Source organism: Planococcus citri, chromosome 1 (assembly GCF_950023065.1).
Source record: "Planococcus citri chromosome 1, ihPlaCitr1.1, whole genome shotgun sequence".
Lineage (NCBI taxonomy): Eukaryota > Metazoa > Arthropoda > Insecta > Hemiptera > Pseudococcidae > Planococcus > Planococcus citri.
The window spans coordinates 43,078,618-43,097,658 of NC_088677.1; the positions used below are offsets into that span (position 1 = coordinate 43,078,618).

The 19,041-nt window shown below is 34.1% G+C and overlaps 2 protein-coding genes across 4 annotated transcripts; both read left to right on the forward strand.

The window, feature by feature from the left end:
• The first annotated feature begins 1,925 nt into the window (after positions 1-1,925).
• LOC135832101 (E3 ubiquitin-protein ligase SH3RF3-like) lies at positions 1,926-10,093 on the forward strand. 3 transcript variants are annotated; one of them, XM_065345099.1, is made up of 17 exons: positions 1,926-2,925; positions 3,261-3,691; positions 3,960-4,030; positions 4,106-4,328; positions 4,402-4,538; positions 4,624-4,726; positions 4,812-5,029; positions 5,103-5,328; positions 5,396-5,502; positions 5,574-5,741; positions 5,824-5,966; positions 6,033-6,209; positions 6,523-6,629; positions 6,719-6,876; positions 7,799-7,936; positions 8,072-8,224; positions 8,310-10,093. In XM_065345099.1, exons 2-17 carry the CDS (start codon positions 3,326-3,328, stop codon positions 8,476-8,478), a joined length of 2,664 nt encoding a protein of 887 aa, XP_065201171.1. In that variant the 5' UTR covers positions 1,926-2,925; positions 3,261-3,325; the 3' UTR covers positions 8,479-10,093. The 3 variants fall into 3 exon arrangements, with proteins under 3 accessions (XP_065201171.1, XP_065201174.1, XP_065201172.1); XM_065345100.1 differs by lacking the exon at positions 1,926-2,925 and adding an exon at positions 3,086-3,109; XM_065345102.1 differs by lacking the exon at positions 7,799-7,936.
• Positions 10,094-10,420: 327 nt separating this feature from the next.
• On the forward strand, positions 10,421-18,983 carry LOC135832099 (vitellogenin receptor-like). The gene is made up of 31 exons (XM_065345097.1): positions 10,421-10,704; positions 10,789-10,938; positions 11,021-11,148; positions 11,264-11,392; positions 11,477-11,588; positions 11,667-11,816; positions 11,891-12,001; positions 12,080-12,205; positions 12,279-12,494; positions 12,575-12,746; positions 12,828-13,029; positions 13,121-13,318; positions 13,420-13,699; positions 13,782-14,043; positions 14,135-14,337; positions 14,422-14,571; positions 14,668-14,810; positions 14,884-15,193; positions 15,271-15,486; positions 15,582-15,843; positions 15,929-16,125; positions 16,204-16,314; positions 16,400-16,639; positions 16,710-16,862; positions 16,963-17,194; positions 17,298-17,535; positions 17,655-17,838; positions 17,912-18,024; positions 18,121-18,251; positions 18,341-18,386; positions 18,481-18,983. Exons 1-31 carry the CDS (start codon positions 10,635-10,637, stop codon positions 18,628-18,630), a joined length of 5,385 nt encoding a protein of 1,794 aa, XP_065201169.1. The 5' UTR covers positions 10,421-10,634; the 3' UTR covers positions 18,631-18,983.
• Positions 18,984-19,041: the final 58 nt, after the last annotated feature.

Sequence of the window (19,041 nt, forward strand, 5' to 3'; positions counted from 1 at the left end):
GTTTGTTTTATACATTAGTTCATATTTGTAACGAAAATATTTCAGCGTCTTGGTCTTTCGATATTTTTTCTCCCTGAATCCAAATCCAAAATTCCAAATTCAACAAAAAATACATACATACATGCATACATAGGTATACATAAGGTAGGTAAGTATTTATGTGAAATAATTATCTAAGGGGTGTTCGAGCGAGCGCTCTCGAGCAAGTTACAGAAACCTGCAGGAATTACAGAAAACGTTAAAAAATGTTTACAGTTTTTTCAGTTTTTTGTAAAATTGCATTGCAGCAATCTATATTTGTCTATTTTGAGTCTTTCATGAGCGCTGAAACCCCTAATTTTTTATGTTGTCTGTAAATTCTGCAGCGTTCTGTAGAGCGCTCAAACACCCTACTCTCTAAATTTGAAACAGTCAAATTTCACTGCTTAGCAGTCGCGACATTTTGCCTTTTTAAAAGCAGTAGTTTTTTACTGCAAAACAGTAGAAAATCTACTATTGGTCACTCAAAATGATTTTTTACTGACCAACTTTATAGATTTTTCACTGTTTGCTGTAAAAAACTACTGCTTTTAAAAAGGCGAAATGTTGTGACTGCTGACTGCTAAGCAGTGAAATTGGACTGTTTCAAATTTAGAGAAAACAGTGAAAAATCTACTGAATTGGTCAGTAAAAAATCATTTTGACAGTTTGACTGACCAATTCAGTAGATTTTCTACTGTTTTGCAGTCAAAATTCAAAAACTACTGCTTTAAAAAAGGCAAAATGTCGTGACTGCTAAGCAGTGAAATTTGACGGTTTCAAAATTTAGACTTTAGAGAGTATGTATAGACTTTTAGTTTTACTTTCGGGTTCGGGACACGTTCGCATAGGAATGGAAAACAATCTTGAAAATTCTTGTTCAGTTTGTAGTTTGTAGTTTGTTTGTACTAAAGTAATATAGAGTTGACACAAGTAGCCCATCACTTACGGCGTTTAAATGAAAACTGTCTATAACGATAACATTTCGTTTCGGCAACACCTGCAGCGCTAGTGAGCCATTTTACTCATGGTTTTATCAGTATGCCATAAGTGTACATACAATTTTACGTGTTATTAATGCAATTTTGACAATTATTCGCGGATTCGGGCGAACTTTTATATAGTTTCAAATTAAAGACGATGAAATTCCGTATCCACTGATGTTAAATTTATAACATTTCGCGCAAAAATAACGATTTAGTGAATACTTCTGTTTACCGATGTTTTCATCCTACGTACGTCATCTTTAAACCAAAAATACTTGAAATTTTCATCGAACACATATGTATTTTAATATAGCAAAATGTTCAGAACTTTATCATCTTTAAATTGGTTGTTTAACGAAAGCTGTATCTTTCACCGTTCAAAACTTCTCGAAGATCAAAGTTGCGAGAACAAGCTGCAACTGCAAGAGGTAAGTATTTATTGAACTTTGAACTAAAATTACTGAAAATTTTGATCGAACACCTAGGTATTTTAATATTGCAAAATGTTCGTAATTTTATCATCTTTAAAGTGTTTGTTTACCGAAAGCTCTACCTTTTATCGTTCAAAAGTTTTCGAAGATCAAAGTTGCGGAAAGTGGTCAAATTGTGTAATCATAATCACTGTTATTATCATGTCATTTAGTGTTGATCAGAGACTACTTCCCGCAACTTTGATCTTCGAAAACTTTTGAACGATAAAATGTAGAGCTTTCGGTAAACAAACATTTTAAAGAGGATAAAATTACGAACATTTTGCAATATTAAAATACCTAGGTGTTCGATCAAAATTTTCAGTAATTTTAGTTCAAAGTTTAATAAATACTTACCTCTTGCAGCTTGTTTTCGCAACTTCAAACTTAGAAAACTTTTGAACGGTAAAAGATACAACTTTCGGTAAACAACCATTTCAAAAATGATAAAGTTCTGAACATTTTGCTATATTAAAATACCTTTGTGTTCGATGAAAATTTTTAGTAATTTTAGTTTAAAGTTCAATAAATAGTTACCTCTTGCAGCTAGTTTTCGCAAATTCAAACTTCGAAAACTTTTGAACGGTGAAAGATACAGCTTTCGGTAAACAACCATTTTAAAGATGATAAAGTTGTGAACATTTTGCTATATTAAAATACATATGTGTTCGATACAAATTTCGAGTATTTTTGGTTTAAAGATGACGTACATAGTATGAAAACAGTGGTAATAGAACTAAATAGAAGTATTCATTGAACCGTTATTTTTGCGCGAAATGTTATAAATTTAACATCAATGGACACGGAATTTCGTCGTCTTTAATTTGAGACCATTTAAAAGTTCGTCCAAATCCGAGAATAATTGTCAAAATTGCATTTATAACTCGTAAAATTGTATGTACACTTATGGCGTAGTGATAAAACCATGAGTAAAATGACTCACTAGCGCTGCAGGTGTTGACGAAACGAAATGTTATCGTTATAGTGATTTCCCCATCGCTAGTTGGCCTACTTGTTAAAACTCTATATTACTTTAGTTTGTACTTTGTTTGTGTATCATCATATCATTAGACATGTCTATGGACAATTTTTCGAATATCCAAACAGTCATAATTGTAATCCTTCGAATCGATCACAGTTCAAATTTCAAAAAGTTTTGTGCGCGTGCGCACTGCGAACTTCTCGTTTTATTCATTTCATGTTTTATCCAGGTTTTTTGTTCCCTGTTCGTTTGTATTGTATTGTATCATCGCATCTTCATCTTCTACTTCTATTCATTCTTCATCATTCATACATTACATTCGGGAGATTCTCGTAATTTCCGATTCATCAATTTTATGTTATAAAAATGTTGTGAATGCCGTGATGTAACAATAATTAGTGTAATTTATAAAACTACTTACGACATTTGAAACATTTGCAACTTAGTTTTGATGTTACCATGAAACCAGGTTCGTAAATTCTTTGTTACCGTGTACCAATTGACTGTTTTCTTAGTCAGCTTTGTGCCCGAATTCATTGATAAAATTGATCATTTCCGGAGAAAATTCTCTCAATTTTAGTCATTTCAATGATTTACGTGATGGCTGTTCCATTCTCATGATATTTGTAGTAATAGTTCATTGTCTATCGAATGTGAGTAGTTGCTACAGAGTAGGCCTATTGATCTTCCCATAGTAATTGCATAGTTTCTCACTTACTTCTGCAGTTGTTGCGTTAAAATTTATTTTGAAATGTTCATTTAGGAAAGCTCGTGTTAACCCTTTGTTTTAATGTACTGTTACAGAAAATGGCTGTGTTTAAAAGTTGATACTTGAGAACATCCGGGATTATATACCTCAGCATGCCAGGATGGACGAATGGACATTGAATGACTTACTAGAATGTTCTGTTTGTTTGGAACGACTTGACACTTATAGTAAAGTTCTTCCCTGCCAACATACGTTCTGCAAAAAATGTTTGGAAGAAATTGTGCATACCCACAAAGAACTGAGATGTCCAGAATGTCGAGTTTTGGTGGAAGTGGGAATCGAAGATTTACCTCCAAATGTTTTATTAATGAGAATTTTAGAAGGAATGCGAAATGGACCTAGAAGAAGCACATCTGCCGTTCATTCATTTCCAAATGAATCAGTTCCCATCGCGGAATCGTCAAAATCCACAACTTCGGCGTTTTCTTCACAATTACGCGTGAGAAGCAGATCTCTAAATCCACAAGTGAGTACTCAAATTTCTTTATCTGAGAACGAAAAAGAGAGAAGTCCGATTGCTTCAACTGCAAGCTGCCGATTGCATATCGAGTTCAACATTTATTTCTACACCGTTGAGTGGGCAGTGGCTGGGTTGCTATCTGATGTACTAGAACGAAAATACATTATTCCTGGTCGACAGTTGATGCAAAAAATCGACTCATTTTTTCGCTTTTCGATTTCTAAAAATAATTTTTTCCTTTGTTGCTGTATTCTAACAACGTATTATTTTAAAGGGTTCCCAAGGATCGGAAACTCATCAACCTCATGGCATCGCTATGTATGACTACATAGCAAAAGAACCCGGGTACGTCTAATTTTATGCATATTCGAACATACGCATGTCAATCGATGTATATTAATGAATTTCTTACGATTTCAGAGATTTGAGTTTTAAAAGGGGCGATGTGATTTTATTTCGCCGAAAAATTGATAATATTTGGTATCAAGGTGAATGTAATGGTGTTTTGGGTGTATTTCCTCTTCCTTATGTGCAAGTAAAATTACCTCTGCTTGCTACGTATCCTTCTCATATCCCACAATGCAAAGCATTATATGACTTCAACAAATGTCACGAAGATGATGGTTGTCTGTATTTTACCAAAGTGAGTTACTTACTGTACTAGAAACTGTAACTTCAAAGCATTCATTTCCATTAATTCGTTGTGTATATTTTAGGGAGATATCATAACAGTAATTCGAAGAATTGATGAAAACTGGGCGGAAGGGAAATTGGACGATAGAATCGGTATGTTTCCTATTAGTTTTGTTGAGATGAATCACCACGCTAAAAATTTGATGAAAGCTTCGTTGAAGTAAGATGAATCATTTTTCTATTATAATAATTTTAAATATTTGTTTACTATTCTTTACTATATTATTCTACTTGTTATTTTGCAGTATCACAACGTTTTCTCGTGATCCTCCACCTACACCGACTGAAGAGTCTTTGCCATTAATTTCCACTGAAAGCAGTTCATATGTTAATTCAAGTATGATACAGGTATATCAATGTGTGCTACTTTTCAAGGTTTCTAAATATTAAATCTTATGTCAGTAGTAATAAAAAAATTGTATTTCGATTATAGGCTGGTGTAAATGACGGCGCAAGTCCTTTATCACCATCATCATCGTCATCTTCCACTGCCACAACATCTCCCACATCATCTAGTGAAAGTACTACTCCTTCTTCACCCTCAATATCACCTTCATCAAGTCAGCCGACTAATTCGGCGGCTATCAAAAGACATAGTTTTACATTAGGTGCTCAACCGCCTCCGTACCAAGCGCCACCGGCTGTTCATAGGTAACGCGTCTGACTCTCTTGACTCCGCTTATTCAATATTAGGGACCCGTGTTGTATTCAATTTACGTTGCAGACATTCCGCTGAAATTGTAAAGCCTGATGATGCTCTCGGATGTGATCTTAATGATGATTCAATTCGTAATCAAACCGAGCAGCGAATTCAAAAATCCCTGCAGTTGCCATCACAAAAACCCACAGCGACGCATTTAGAAGAAACTCCGACCAGACAAACATACCATCGAAAGAAACAACCTCTTCAAAGTGGAGAACCTCAGTCTTTAAATGTATTATCTAAACCGGTAAGGAAATGTTGTTTCATTTTGACCAGATGTAGTCGATCATGATTATTATTTTTATTCTGTTTAGGTCAACGGAAACGTAATCGAAAATTTTCAAAGACAAAGTAGCTTGAGAATTTCCAAAAATTCATCAACACCTTCCAAACTTTATGGTGCTCCCTCTTTACCAGCAATGTATGTTTTCTTAAACTATTTACGTTCGTGTTATGGGAATTTCAGGGTAATTCTATTTTGTTTTTTCATAGGTATATCGCTATATATCCTTACAAGCCTCAAAAAACCGATGAACTCGAATTGAAAATAGGAAGCGTATATACGGTGATTGAAAGGTGTCAAGATGGTTGGTACAAAGGTACCTCACATCCTAACCAAAAATGCGGTGTATTTCCTGGTAACTACGTCACACCAGTCAAGTAAGTACATAAATGTCCTTTGCATTGAAACGAAATACATATTTTGAAGTATTTACTACATTCTTTTTCCCACTATGTGTAGGTCATTACCTATGCTCCATGCTCAGTTGAGAGGTTTGGTTCATTCATCTGGATCTCCGAGACATGATTCGCACACATCATCGGAAGTTAGAGTTTCTACCCCTCAGTCGAAGTCAAATCTTGTTTCTGTGTCGTCACCTATACGTAATTGTTTTCTCATTATTTTAATTTTTTCCCGATAAAATGGAATTCACGTTGAAATTTTTTCAGCCGCTCAAGGCAATGGAAACATTTCGTGTTTAGCTCCACCGGAACTACCTGCTCGATCCGTCAGCCCCATATTACTTTTTACAACTAGTCAGAAGAATTCGTCTACTGTTTGGCATGTTTCCTGTTCTGAATCGCTGCAAGATAAATCGTTAACTACCACGGTGTCCACTGCTAAAAGTACGTTGATTTTGAAAATCTTTATCAGATTATGAGATAAGAGAGACGATCTTTACGCGTGTCCCATACTTTGAAACGATATAGAATAAATCTCCTACCATTGAGAAATTTTGTACGTCAATTTCACGATTTGTTCTATCTACAGCATACTACGTCGAACTGAATGTTAAAAGTAACATTTTTGTATCGTACATTTACCAAAACACGAAATTGGTTACTTTTCATTGTGTTCCATTGTAAGATCTTGATATATATATATTTATATATATATTTTTTTTGTTCATTAATGTAGCCCTTATAACTTGTTGTCTAGGTCGTTCCAAGAATGAAACTTCTGAGAGCACCGAATCGTCAGTTATTACATCTACCAGTGCACCACAGAAATCAAACGGCGTCAAACCTTCTAAATCATCTGAAAGGGTAATTTTCGTTGTTATTTATGAAAGAATATATATGTACCTATTTGCTTCGATAAACAATTGTAATTTTCTTATTCTTATATTATGCAGAGTAAAGAGAAGAAAGATAAGGGAAGTGTGAGTTTGATGCGTCGATTAACTAGCATGAAAAAATCCAAATCACCACCTCCTACTTCTTCGTATTCAATAGATAATCCAGTTTTCGAGGACGGCGGATCGCCAGTAATGATACCAGTTGCTCATGCTCGGTAAGTACACGTTTTGCAGTTGTGATACATTTCCTATTTTCGAGTATGTATTGATATTTTTATGATTAACCTCTTGTTTACTTGGAGTATAAATTTCGAAAATTGGCCCAAGAAATACGTACTGTCAATAATGTTACGTTGTTTCACTCGTAGTATACAGCTTTGCATTTCATTGTTTTTAAATAACTTCTCACCGGCACTTACTTTGATTGTGTATTCACGGGCGTGTAAATTCGTCTTTTGATACTTGCTTTTTAAAAAATGTCTCCATTGGATGACTTTGAAGAAAAATTGTGTAATGGTTCGTTTTAATGAATACCTAATTTAGTTTTTTGTCCTGAGCATTTTTATTGGAAAAGGGGAGAGGATGGGTGATTAAATGTTGAAATGATGTATCTAATACTCAATTTTTTGTCAAATGTTGTCGTTTTTATGATGATCCATTTTAGATTTAAATCCAAAACCTACGATCAATTCTAAATTGAAATTTTTTATTGTTTGATTTTATAAACACGCTGAATGCGCCGATTTCATGTTGTAAATGTTGCACGTAACTACGTTTTTTATCATTGGAATTTTATACGTTTTAATGCTGTTCTTTTATACTCACAAAGATGTGAAATTGTGAATGCGTGTAAAACATTTTGCTTTGCTATGTTTTTCTTTGAATCAAAGCGCGAAGCACCCGGTACTTGTGTAAATACTTGAAAAAAATGCGCGCTCTCTCTTGGTGTTTTTCAGTAAAAAAAAAAAAAAAAAAAAAAAAAAAAAACGAAATTATATTGTGCAGAACTCTTTTTCCCCAAATATATTGTATTATCATTTTTGTTTCATACACGGCTGCTTTAATTAATGAGAAGCTATATGTGTTGTGAATGTGTTAAATTCATACATTTTTGTTGTGTCACTAATTGTGCTTTAGATCTGACTCGTGTCCAAGTCAGTTATCATACAATACACCAACACATGCTAGTAGCTCTACTAACAATCATAATATAGTTGGTGGATCACAGCGAATTAAACATAAACACCGATCATCTTTGCAAAATCAGTTCCCAAGGTAGTAATAATTTGCAGTACATAGTGCTTTGTTTTTGTTTGTTTTTTGTATTATATCCATGTAAAAATTCTGCACTCGATCACCTAAATTAAATTATATAATACTAAAGAATATACGTACATTGTACATATTTAGAACGTCCGACAGTAACACCGCTTCTCCGTCGAATTCAAAACTCAGTAAAGATGATAAGCCAGTGATTAGTCATCGAAAATCCAGTTCTTTAGATACTACCGTTTATGAAGATAGGCACAAAAATAAGCCCGTTGCTCCGTTACCTAGAGAAAGGTAAGCTGAATCGAATATATTTTGCTTGAAATAACTCCGAAATTTTCTCATCCAAGCTTCATATTCGTGTCTCTTTTTATTATAGGTATCGATGTATCGCTCCGTATCCCCCTAATAGCGAATTTGAATTAGAATTGAGAGTTGACGACATCATATTCGTTCATAAAAAACGAGAAGACGGTTGGTATAAAGGCACTTTACAACGGAATGGTCGTACTGGTTTATTTCCAGCTAGTTTTGTGGAAAGTGCGTGAATTATTTAGCTTGTGATAAAAGTAAGCGAATAATTCAAGTCATAATTTTTGTCTGTATTAATTTATTGACTTTCATTTGTATTTTTAGTAGTTAATTTTTCATTCGTGATGAAATTTAATGTAAGTATATTCACCGAGTTTTTTGTTACTTGTGTGATATGAATATTCTCACTATTGAATGGTAACTTGATAGTCATATTTTTAGTTTTATCCTCTATTCTATGCGTGAAACAAAGCTGCATTATTTGTTCGATTTGATTACATTCGGTGTTTTCGTTCGCTTAAGTTATACTTACCTTCGATGTATGTAATGCCTTATGTGCGTTTTCTTCGATTGAATCCGAACCAAGAAAATCCGTTTTTGTGGTTGTGTTTAATGACGTTTTCTTAGAATATGTATTCTGTGAATAATATTTGACCACTTGGATTTTTATTTTAGTATTGATTTCGACCGTCCTGTTTTCTTTTCGTTTAGTAATTTTTAATTTTTTGTTTGCTTTTTTCAAAGCAACGTCAATTTTCCTGTTCAATTTGTTAAATTTTCTTTTCAATTTTGTCGAATTTTATTCGCTTTTTACCATTGTATTAATGGGATTTAATTTCATTTGCTGTTAATTCGAACAATCCACTTTATATTTTTATTACCTGCTTCAAATTATTCTGCAAAACTCAACTTATTCGGGAGATCTGATCTTTATTTAATTTTAAGGTTTATTTTTATTAAGTAAATGGGAAAACAAATTATGTTCAAAATTTTATATTTATTATGTATTTTGTTGGAATGCGATGATAATTTTTTTGTGCAAAATTACGTGGGTAATTTACTTTAATGTAAGTTAATGGGTACAGTAATGTGTTGAATGAAGAATAAAAAATGAAAAGACGTATACGCATATGAATATTTTTTACCTTCACTTTCATTTGTATCGATTTTCATTTATTAAATTATTACAAGTTTTGCTTTTCAATCAGGTGAAAATTTGAAATTCCAACAGGTGTTTCCATAAAAAAGTTGTATTTTGTATTTTTTCGAACTAGAATTCATTGCGATTTCATTAAAAAGAAAATTATACACCGCTTATATGAAATTTGTATGATTTTTTGCATACTTTACCTACTCGCGAATAATGACTAAAAGGTACTTGTGATTTTATACTTTAAAAGTTTACTTATATTTTCGCAGTAATTTATTTAGTTCTTAATTAAATTTAATGTGTTTCTAGTGCTATATTTATTATTAATTTTGCATTTATATTTTTATGTCGTTGACGAAAAACGTCGTTGTAACTGAGTATTATCATACGTGTTTAGAAAACCACGCTTTTTCAAATTGATTAAACTATAAACCAAAGATACCAAACTTGCGGTGTATGTATCTATACCTACACAAATTATCAACTTTTGACGTTTACTCTATATTTTGACAAGAATTTTGATGATTTTTGTCTTTTTGTAGTAGCTCATTCAAGTATTAAATAACCATTATAGTAATTATTTCGTACCTTCGTTACTTTAATTTTGTACGTTTGTAATGTTACGTTTAACGTTTAAATTATTCTAACATCGTTACAATATTTATGCATATTTTCTTCATTAAAATTTCGTAAAAATTCAATCTTATGTTTTTCATCCACATTTTAAATGAACGAAGCTGTAATCTTGACGTTTACCTCTATGTAGCTAGGTGTTGGAAGTATTCTACATATTTCTGTTAATTTATATGCTTAAATCAGGTTTAAATTTGACTTATTTTAGAGCAATGCACTCGATAAATATCTGTTCTGTACTCGGTATTTTTCTCTTGGTTATTTGCGAACAATCAAAACTAGATAAATGTTCGACATGGCTTAACCAGTTCCTTTCAGATAACTTGACAAAGGAAGTTTTCGTGGCTATATTTGAGCTATGGCACTAAATGGTTGGGTTTTTCGTTAGATTTTTACATTCGATAAGATTAGTAGGTTGAACTTCAGTTGTAAAGAAGATTCTCTTTCGTGCTGAAGTCTTTGTTAAGCCATGCAATTTATTCAAACGAAGTAACCACGTTTTCTAAAATGATGTGGATTAAATTTTGATTTAAGAGTTTGGTTCGTTTGTTATAATATAACAAGCTCGTTTTATTATTGTAATTTGTAGTTGGAATTTTAATATTGAAAATGAGAGTGCAATTTACGGGAATGTTAATAGTGCTGTGTCTTCATGTTTTAAAATGTCATTTGGCTGCAGGTATGTTATTTGTGGGTGTGACTTTGAATTTTTAGCCCGATATTTAGAATTATGTACCTAGATACGTAATGTGAATTTGTATAGGAACTGGAAATCTTTTTGGCTTATTCGAATCAAGAGAATCAAACGACGAGTGTAATAGTAATAAAGTGTGCGATGGCCGGTGCATCGATTTGGCACAAATATGCGATGGTGAGGTCAATTGCGCGGATGGATCGGACGAGGAAAATTGCGGTATGTATCAACTTACGCGTGAGTAGGATCGTTTCCACTAAAGATTATTTTTAAATCGGATTCAATTAAAATTTATTTTTAGATTATATAAAATGCCGAAGTCCCAGATATTTTAAATGTCACGATTCAAAATGCATTCCTTCCACGTCCGTATGTAATCAACTCAAAGATTGTGATGGCGGTGAAGATGAAATCGCTTGCCATGATCCGGTATGTACACTTCACATACGCCCACTAAAATAATCTTTCATTTTGTTGAATTATGTCTGGGATTAATGTGTTTTTTTGTTTTAAATCAATTATCGTTTTTATGTTTTCTCAATAGCCGGGAAGTGATGGATGTACTAATTCGAGCTTTCGCTGTAGTAATAACTTATGTATTCCGGAAGCATGGACTTGCGATGGCCATACTGATTGCGCAGATAACAGCGATGAAACAATCGGATGTGAAAAGGTTCGCTATTGACAAATTTTTTGAACTCGTGAACTAGAAATCGTATCCTGCTGATGACTTGAAAACATGGTTTTCTGATTGCAGAAAATATGCAAAGTCAACGAGTTCAAGTGTAAGAATAATAAATGTATACCTTTGTCATTTCGCTGTGATGGTATGTCCGACTGCCGCGATAATTCGGATGAAGAACATTGTGGTAAATTCGGACTCAAATTAGATTAAATGTAATATTCCAAGCACCTACTAGAGTCTACATGAATCGTTATGTTCTTAGAATACCCGGTTTTGGATATGAGCAACTGCACGTTAAATAATGGTAAATTCGCTTGCAAAGACAAATTGAAGTGCATCGATGTCTATAAAACATGTGATCTTCATAAAGATTGTTTCGATGGCTCTGACGAAGGAGGAGCTTGTTCCGACGGTAAGAGTTTGAAATTTGTCAGTTATAAAAATTTCATTCTATGTATAGTTATTTTCTGTTACCATTACCAACAGAAATCAATAAAGTCTGTTCCAACTGCACACATAAGTGTATTCGCCTTCCGGAAACAACTGTTTGCGTTTGTCCCGATGGGTTTATTCTAGATAGTAACAACAGATGTCAAGGTTGGTTTTGTCAATTAGTTCGATTGTACCTGCTTAGGTTTTTTGTTGAAAATTTCAAAATTCATTTAATTTGTATAGATGTAAATGAGTGCGAAGTATACGGTATATGCGATCAAAAATGTTTCAATACCGAAGGATCATATTCGTGTGGGTGCGATTCGTATTACGTATTACAAAGTGATGGGAAAACTTGCAAAATGAATGGTGCCTATCAAATTCTATGTTATTGGTTTGATTTCGGTGAAATTCCTGCGATTATTTCGTTGTTTATTCGTAGGTGAAGATGCGGTGTTGTTGTATTCGTCGACGTCCGGTATTAAAGGAATGCATGTGCAGAGTCTTCGAAATTTCAGTATAATCGATTACAATGTCGTTTCTCCTGGAGTGAGCGTAGCTGGTTCCAATATTTATTGGACAGTGGTTCAACAAGGGTTAACTGGAATATATAAAGCATCCATGGAGGATTACAAGCCACATTTGATAATAAGTTCTGGTTTGTTTGCGAATTTAATGAGTTTCGTAGCTCTCAAACATCGCATATGTTAATTTGATGAATTTTTCTGCGTTGTGAAGGCTTAGGCACTCCGGAAGACCTCGACGCAGATTGGATAACTGGAAATATCTACTTTACGGATTCTAAATTTAAACATATCGGTGTTTGCGGCAGTAATGGCTGGGTTTGTAGTATTCTTCATCAAGAAAATATTGATAAACCAAGATCTATTACTCTTTCACCGGAAAATGGGTACGTATTCAAGTTTTCTCCGACTCGCTTTGGTAGGATAGTTTGTGATAGGCGAAAATTGATGGAATTATTTATGTTTAGAATACTTTTTTGGACCGACTGGGGATCGAAACCTATGATAGGAAAATCCGGGATGGATGGTTCCAAAGCAGAAGTATTCGTTTCTGGAAATATCGATTGGCCGAATGGAATTTGCGCTGATACGCCTAATGAACGAGTGTATTGGGTGGATGCGAAACACCACCGTATAGAATCCATCAAATTTGATGGGACTGATCGAAGGGTGATTTCATTTTTTTTTAGTTTTTACGAGCACCTGTATGGTTTCAGTTGATTCTCAGGAAAATATCTACTGGAATATTTTTTCGTTTCAGGTAATCTCATCTGAATACGTGAAATCGCCTTACTCTATATCTATTTTTGAAAATAAATTATATTGGAGTAATTGGGATGGAAATGAAATTTTGGAATGTGACAAATTTACTGGGAAAAACCGAAGAAGTTTGATTCGAGATCCGTCGCATACGATGTACAGTATTCATGTACAACATCCATCACATCATAAACGAGCGGTAAGAAAAATATGAAGAAATTGTTCAAAATACACTGCAATCATCTTCCAGTCTCTAGACGTTCGTGTGATATTATAATCATGTTCTATTTGTTTCAATAGATTGTGAATCCATGTGCTAGTGATGATAATCCTTGCAGTGATATGTGTTTGTTAGCTCCTGGTCCAAAGAAGAGTTTGAGTTTTTCGTGCGCTTGCCCCGACAACAAAGAGCTGAGCAAAGATTCAAAAACTTGTTTTCTCAAAAAATACCCTCATTTGTTAATTGCGGGACTCAGAAATAATATATACCTCATCGAGCACAAACATTTGGGTCATCCTGAAATTAAAAATTTCGCATTGGATGTTGAATCGGTTGCTTCCATGACTTACTTATCAGAAAGTGAGAAATTTAAATGGAGTAGAAATGATTTCAATTAGGTGTATATAATTGCATACATTTCAAATGGCGTGTTGTTTACTAGGTCGAGTAGTGATTGCTGATTCGAAATCAAATCTCATCAAATCGTACGATTTAACGAATCAAACGACAAAAACGCTTCCTACGGGAGGAATTAATCATGTTCCTTCGATCCAATACGATAACTATGGCAATAATTTATACTGGAGCGATTGGGATTCTTTGTTGATTGAGGCCATGAATTTGAATACGTTTTCAAAAACCGTCATTTTTTCGGGAACTGCCGCAGAAACTCCTTTTGAAATCGCATTAGTTCCAAGTGAAGGGTGAGTTGCGACTTGCTTGTAATATTTTTAGATACGCCAATTTTACTTATTTCAAGTGAATTTTACCAGTATTACGGTCTTATCCTTTTAGGTACATGTTCGTTGCGTTTTTAATATCCTATTCGCGTGTACAAATCGATCGATTATCTATGGATGGGTCACTTACGTCTCGAAGTCGATTTTTAGATGACGAGTTGACAGGACCAATTTTGAAAATGTATTTCGATGTTTTGGGAAGACGTTTATTTTGGGCGGATACTGGTACCGGTTTTATTGAAAGCGTCGATGAAAAGGGTTAATATAATATGAAATGAATTTTTAATTGAGTACCTAAGTGGTTCAATTCGATGTTAACTTTTTGAAATTTTTTATTTGCAGGTGACAATCGAATTTCTCACACAAAAACTTCTGAACCCGTTAGTATCACATTCATGGATAACGCACTGTTTTGGACTGAAAAAAGATCTCTGTACATTCATTGGTTAGAAACTTCAGATGCTACAGGGCATGTGAACTATATAAAATTAGGTAATTTATTGAATAGAAAACGTCTAAATTGGGCATTCTTGTTTTTACGCGTATGTTGGATTGTTTGACTTCGATACCTATTTTTTCATCTTGCAGATGTTGACCAATTGAATGATGATGAAGCGATAATGATTAATAATCCTCATAATTACGCTGCGGTCAATTCAAGTGCTTGCTCAAATAATAACGGAGGGTGTAGTCATATATGTTTAGTTTCCAGTGAATCGTCAGGAAAACCAGTAAAGATATATTTGTTTCACTTTTCAATTTGTATAATATGTATTTTTTCGAATACCTTTGTCGTTATTTTAGATTTGCGCTTGTCCGATTGGACACGCTTTGGCTATAGATGGTGCCACGTGTAAACTTCCGCCGAAGTGTTCATCCAAACAGTTCACTTGCTTCACCGGAGAGTGTATTTCGTTGACTAAGGTTTGCGATAATCGTAAAGATTGCCTTCATGGAGAAGACGAGTCAGTTGAAAACTGTCGCCAATTGTGTCCTAAAGGACAATTTATGTGCCACGATAGAACAAAATGTATCGATGAGAATTCGCGTTGTGATGGAAATTTCGATTGTAGCGATAAGTCGGACGAAATTTGCTCCGCCAACTGTACCGATGGTACTTTATATTTTCATATAAATTGTAAAATTTCTCATTTTTTGTGATGCTAACTCATGTGGTTGATTTCGGTGCAGGTATGTTTAAATGCGAAAATGGGGAATGTATACAATCACAGTTTCGTTGCGACGGTAAAGTAGATTGCAAGGATGGTTTAGACGAAAAAGACTGTCATGAAGCAAAATGCCAAAACAGTCAGTTCCAGTGCGTTTCAGGTCAATGTATTCCATTAGCATGGCACTGTGACGGTGAAAACGACTGCACCGATGGAACTGACGAAACGACTAGCTGTTGTAAGTACTCAATGGTTTAATGCGTGGCATTGAATGATACATGACGTGATATGTACGTATCTGTGATCTATGAAATCGATGATGAAATTTTGTAGCCTCGAGTATTTGCGGTAAAGATGAATTTCACTGCTCCAATGATAACTGCGTGATGATATCGGTAACATGTGATGGACATGATGATTGCGGTGATAATTCGGATGAAGATAAGGATTGTGTCAAAAATCGGAATATTTACTCACAAACTTCGTTTTATTATACTAATCATACTGGCGTTCATTTGTATAAGCAATGCAACTCAAGGACAGAATTTCATTGCGAAACGAAATCTGGAAGACATTGCATACCAATTTCATCTAGGTAGGTACCTATTGTGTGAGCGAATTGAATTCTGAATGAAAACAACTGTAAGAAATTACAATGTGTATCGAATTATTTAATGTAGGTGCAATGGCGTTGTCAATTGCTTAAATGGAGAAGACGAAGATAATTGCTTGCCTAATAAATGTATTCATGAACACGAATTTTTTTGTGAAAATTCCAAAAAATGTATCTCTCAGGAATGGGTATGCGATCATAATGATGATTGCGGAGATAATTCTGATGAAACTACAGCTGCTTGTCTATCGAAAAATGTCACCAGTAACTATAATTTTGTGAATTTCTAAAACCTAATGTTTCTGTCATTTTTTGGACTTGGTTATAATTATTTTCTTGCAGAAAAGGATTGCGGAGGTTTTCGTTGTGCTAATGGCGAATGCATAGCATTATCAAATGTATGCAATGATATACCGGATTGCTCAGACAAATCCGATGAAGGTGGAATGTGTGGTGAGTTGGTAGAAATGCTTCGTATTGTCCTACGCTATTTGATGCTTTTCCACGTTATGTATACGTTGATTCTTTGATTAATTAGGTAACGGATGTGAAAAATTTGGATGTTCTCAAAAATGTAATGAAGACCCAAACGGACCATATTGTTCATGTAACCACGGTTATGAATTAGGACTCGATAATAAAACGTGTAACGATATCGACGAATGCCAAAAGGATATTTGCGCTCAAAACTGCACCAATACACCGGGAAGCTTTGTTTGTAGTTGCTTTTCTTCAGAATACACTTTGAAATCTGACCGTGTTTCATGTAAAGCAAACGGTGAGTAAACTCAGGTATTTAGATGAAGTCGATATGTTTCTGAATGTAATGTAAGCGCTGAATATTTCAGGTGAAGCTGCGCACTTCGTGATTGCCTCTCTTGATGAACTGAACGTTATTACAAATAATTGGATGCACACTACTCATATGTTGAACTTGCCCAGCGGAAGTATGATTACTGCAATGGACGTTGATAATAGGAGAGGACTTGTATATTCAGTTTGTAAGTCGATTTTAAAAATTCAAATAGTTAGTTGCATAAAATTGCATTTTATAGATATAATTTTCCTGTTTACCTACTTCGAAACATATTATTTTTATAGGGGATTATTCGCAAATAATCAGAATCGATGTGTTAAAATTGGAAGTCGCGAGAATTACTCCTCCTTTCATTTATGGTATTGCTGCGGATTGGATTACGGGGAATATTTATTATGTTAGATCTCGCTCCAAAATAATGGTGACATCATTTAGCGCGAAAAACTTGTCCGCTTTAGTTTACGATACGGGATATTCAGGAAAAATTCTTTCCATCGCCGTGGATCCTGTTGCAGGGTAGGTCAATTCGAACAAAGTACAGAGCTCGGTATAAGTCGCGCATCGCTTTCTCTTTGATTTTGTTGGTATGAAATATTGACTGATGGGTGTTGGTTTTTAGATACCTATTTTGGTTTGAGAGTATTTCTTGGAGCGGTGACTTCAACATGGGAAAAATAAAAAGAGCGGATTGTAATGGAGAAAATGTCAAAGAAATAACTGCAACGATTACATACACTATTAACAGCATCTCCGTTGATTCCTATGAGCAGCATTTATATTTGTACGAAAAACATGATGGTATAATCATACGATTGAATTATGATGGAAGTAACTCTACCATAGTGTTACGCATTGAGGTAATTTATTCATAATGAAACTTACTATTTATTCATGTTCTATTTACTTTTTTTTGATTCGGACATAGGTAATCAGGTATTTAAGTAGGTATCTGATTCGAACATTTTTTCTGTCATAGTCGCACATAGCCGGTTTTTCATTTTTCGAAAATTCAATTTATTGGGCTTCAGAAGAATCCAACGTTTATCCGGTTCGAAAGTGCAAAATTTATGGACTGCCGCCCAGAAAATGTGAAGTACTCAAGTCCAAAGTGAAAAATGTCCGTTACTTCTCTGTGCTTCAAGAAAGCCGGCAAAGAAACGGTTAGTGTATGGTTCAACTGCACTATTTCTATTGCCCAACATCAACTTTGTTAATATTTTTATTATTCATTAGTTTCCGATCCATGTGTGTCGAATGTTTGTTCTGATGTTTGTTCGTTAACTCCCGCTGGTCCTAAATGTTTGTCTTATGGCGAAAAACATCCTTCATTGCACGACATAACGCAGGTGAATATTGGTCTTTTTTATGCAAGTAGTAAGTGCGTATTTAGCTTTTTATGAGTACCTAGACTAATCCATCGTCTCATCTTATGCTCTCTTAAGCCATCGGAAAAAAATGGAACCGCATCAAGTTTCAGCACAGCATTTGCCTATTTTGTCTTATTGTGTCTAATTGTGGCGCTAGGATTTATCGCGTATCGTTATTACAAACCGAAATCACATTTCTTTCACAGGTAGCCAAACATTCTTTCATTTTTGTGAAGCTGTATACTTATTTGTTCACGTTTATAATATTATGACTCCGTTGTTTTTAATTCATTAGATTTCATTTCTACAATACACCGTTAGGTAAATCGGAGCAGTTATACGTGAGTAACGTTTTATTTGCCAGTTGTATCGTTAGTTGATAATAATGATGCATATTATGAACAACATTATGACGAAGAATTTTTCATATTGCAGAACTCTCACGCATCCGGTATTAATGAACTGGTTGCCAATAAATGTGGAACGGCGTTTTTAGAATCAGTTACCGAAGAAACAATCGAATCAGAATTCATTTCTGCTGGTCACAAAGCTTCTAGAGAATCTTTAATAAAAAGCAGTTTATGAATATCTAGTACTTAGCCAACTACTTGTGATATGTAGTATTACCTCCTCAATTTTATTTTTCCTGTTATTGTTTATGTCAAACGTGAATGTGTTTTGAAAACTTCAATGTTGTTGGTAGTATTTTAAATCTTGTTTAAAATTTTTATGTGTGAATGTTTTTCATTCATTTTTATAAAAATGATTTTTCATTTCAATTTTTAATTAACGTGAAAAAATTAAGCTAGGTACCAAATTGGTGATGCGTTTATTTTACTGTGTTATAAAAAGGATCAGATGTGCCTAAAGTAAGTGTAGTATGTACAACTTTGTTAAAATCATGTTGCTGTGAAAATATAAAATGTGTTAGTTGATAATATTGATTTCATTTTCTGAAGTTCCTCACTACGTAGGTCATACAGAGTACATATGACC

Excerpts from the sequence above, each read along its gene's own strand:
- LOC135832101 (XM_065345099.1), top strand. The coding sequence starts at position 3,326 with ATGGACGAATGGACATTGAATGACTTACTAGAATGTTCTGTTTGTTTG. Across the intron at positions 3,692-3,959 it reads GCAGATCTCTAAATCCACAA|GGTTCCCAAGGATCGGAAAC; the intron begins GTGAGTACTCAA and ends ATTATTTTAAAG. Across the intron at positions 7,937-8,071 it reads TTGCAAAATCAGTTCCCAAG|AACGTCCGACAGTAACACCG; the intron begins GTAGTAATAATT and ends GTACATATTTAG.
- LOC135832099 (XM_065345097.1), top strand. The coding sequence starts at position 10,635 with ATGAGAGTGCAATTTACGGGAATGTTAATAGTGCTGTGTCTTCATGTT. Across the intron at positions 14,338-14,421 it reads TGAAAGCGTCGATGAAAAGG|GTGACAATCGAATTTCTCAC; the intron begins GTTAATATAATA and ends TTTTATTTGCAG. Across the intron at positions 14,811-14,883 it reads GTGAATCGTCAGGAAAACCA|ATTTGCGCTTGTCCGATTGG; the intron begins GTAAAGATATAT and ends TCGTTATTTTAG.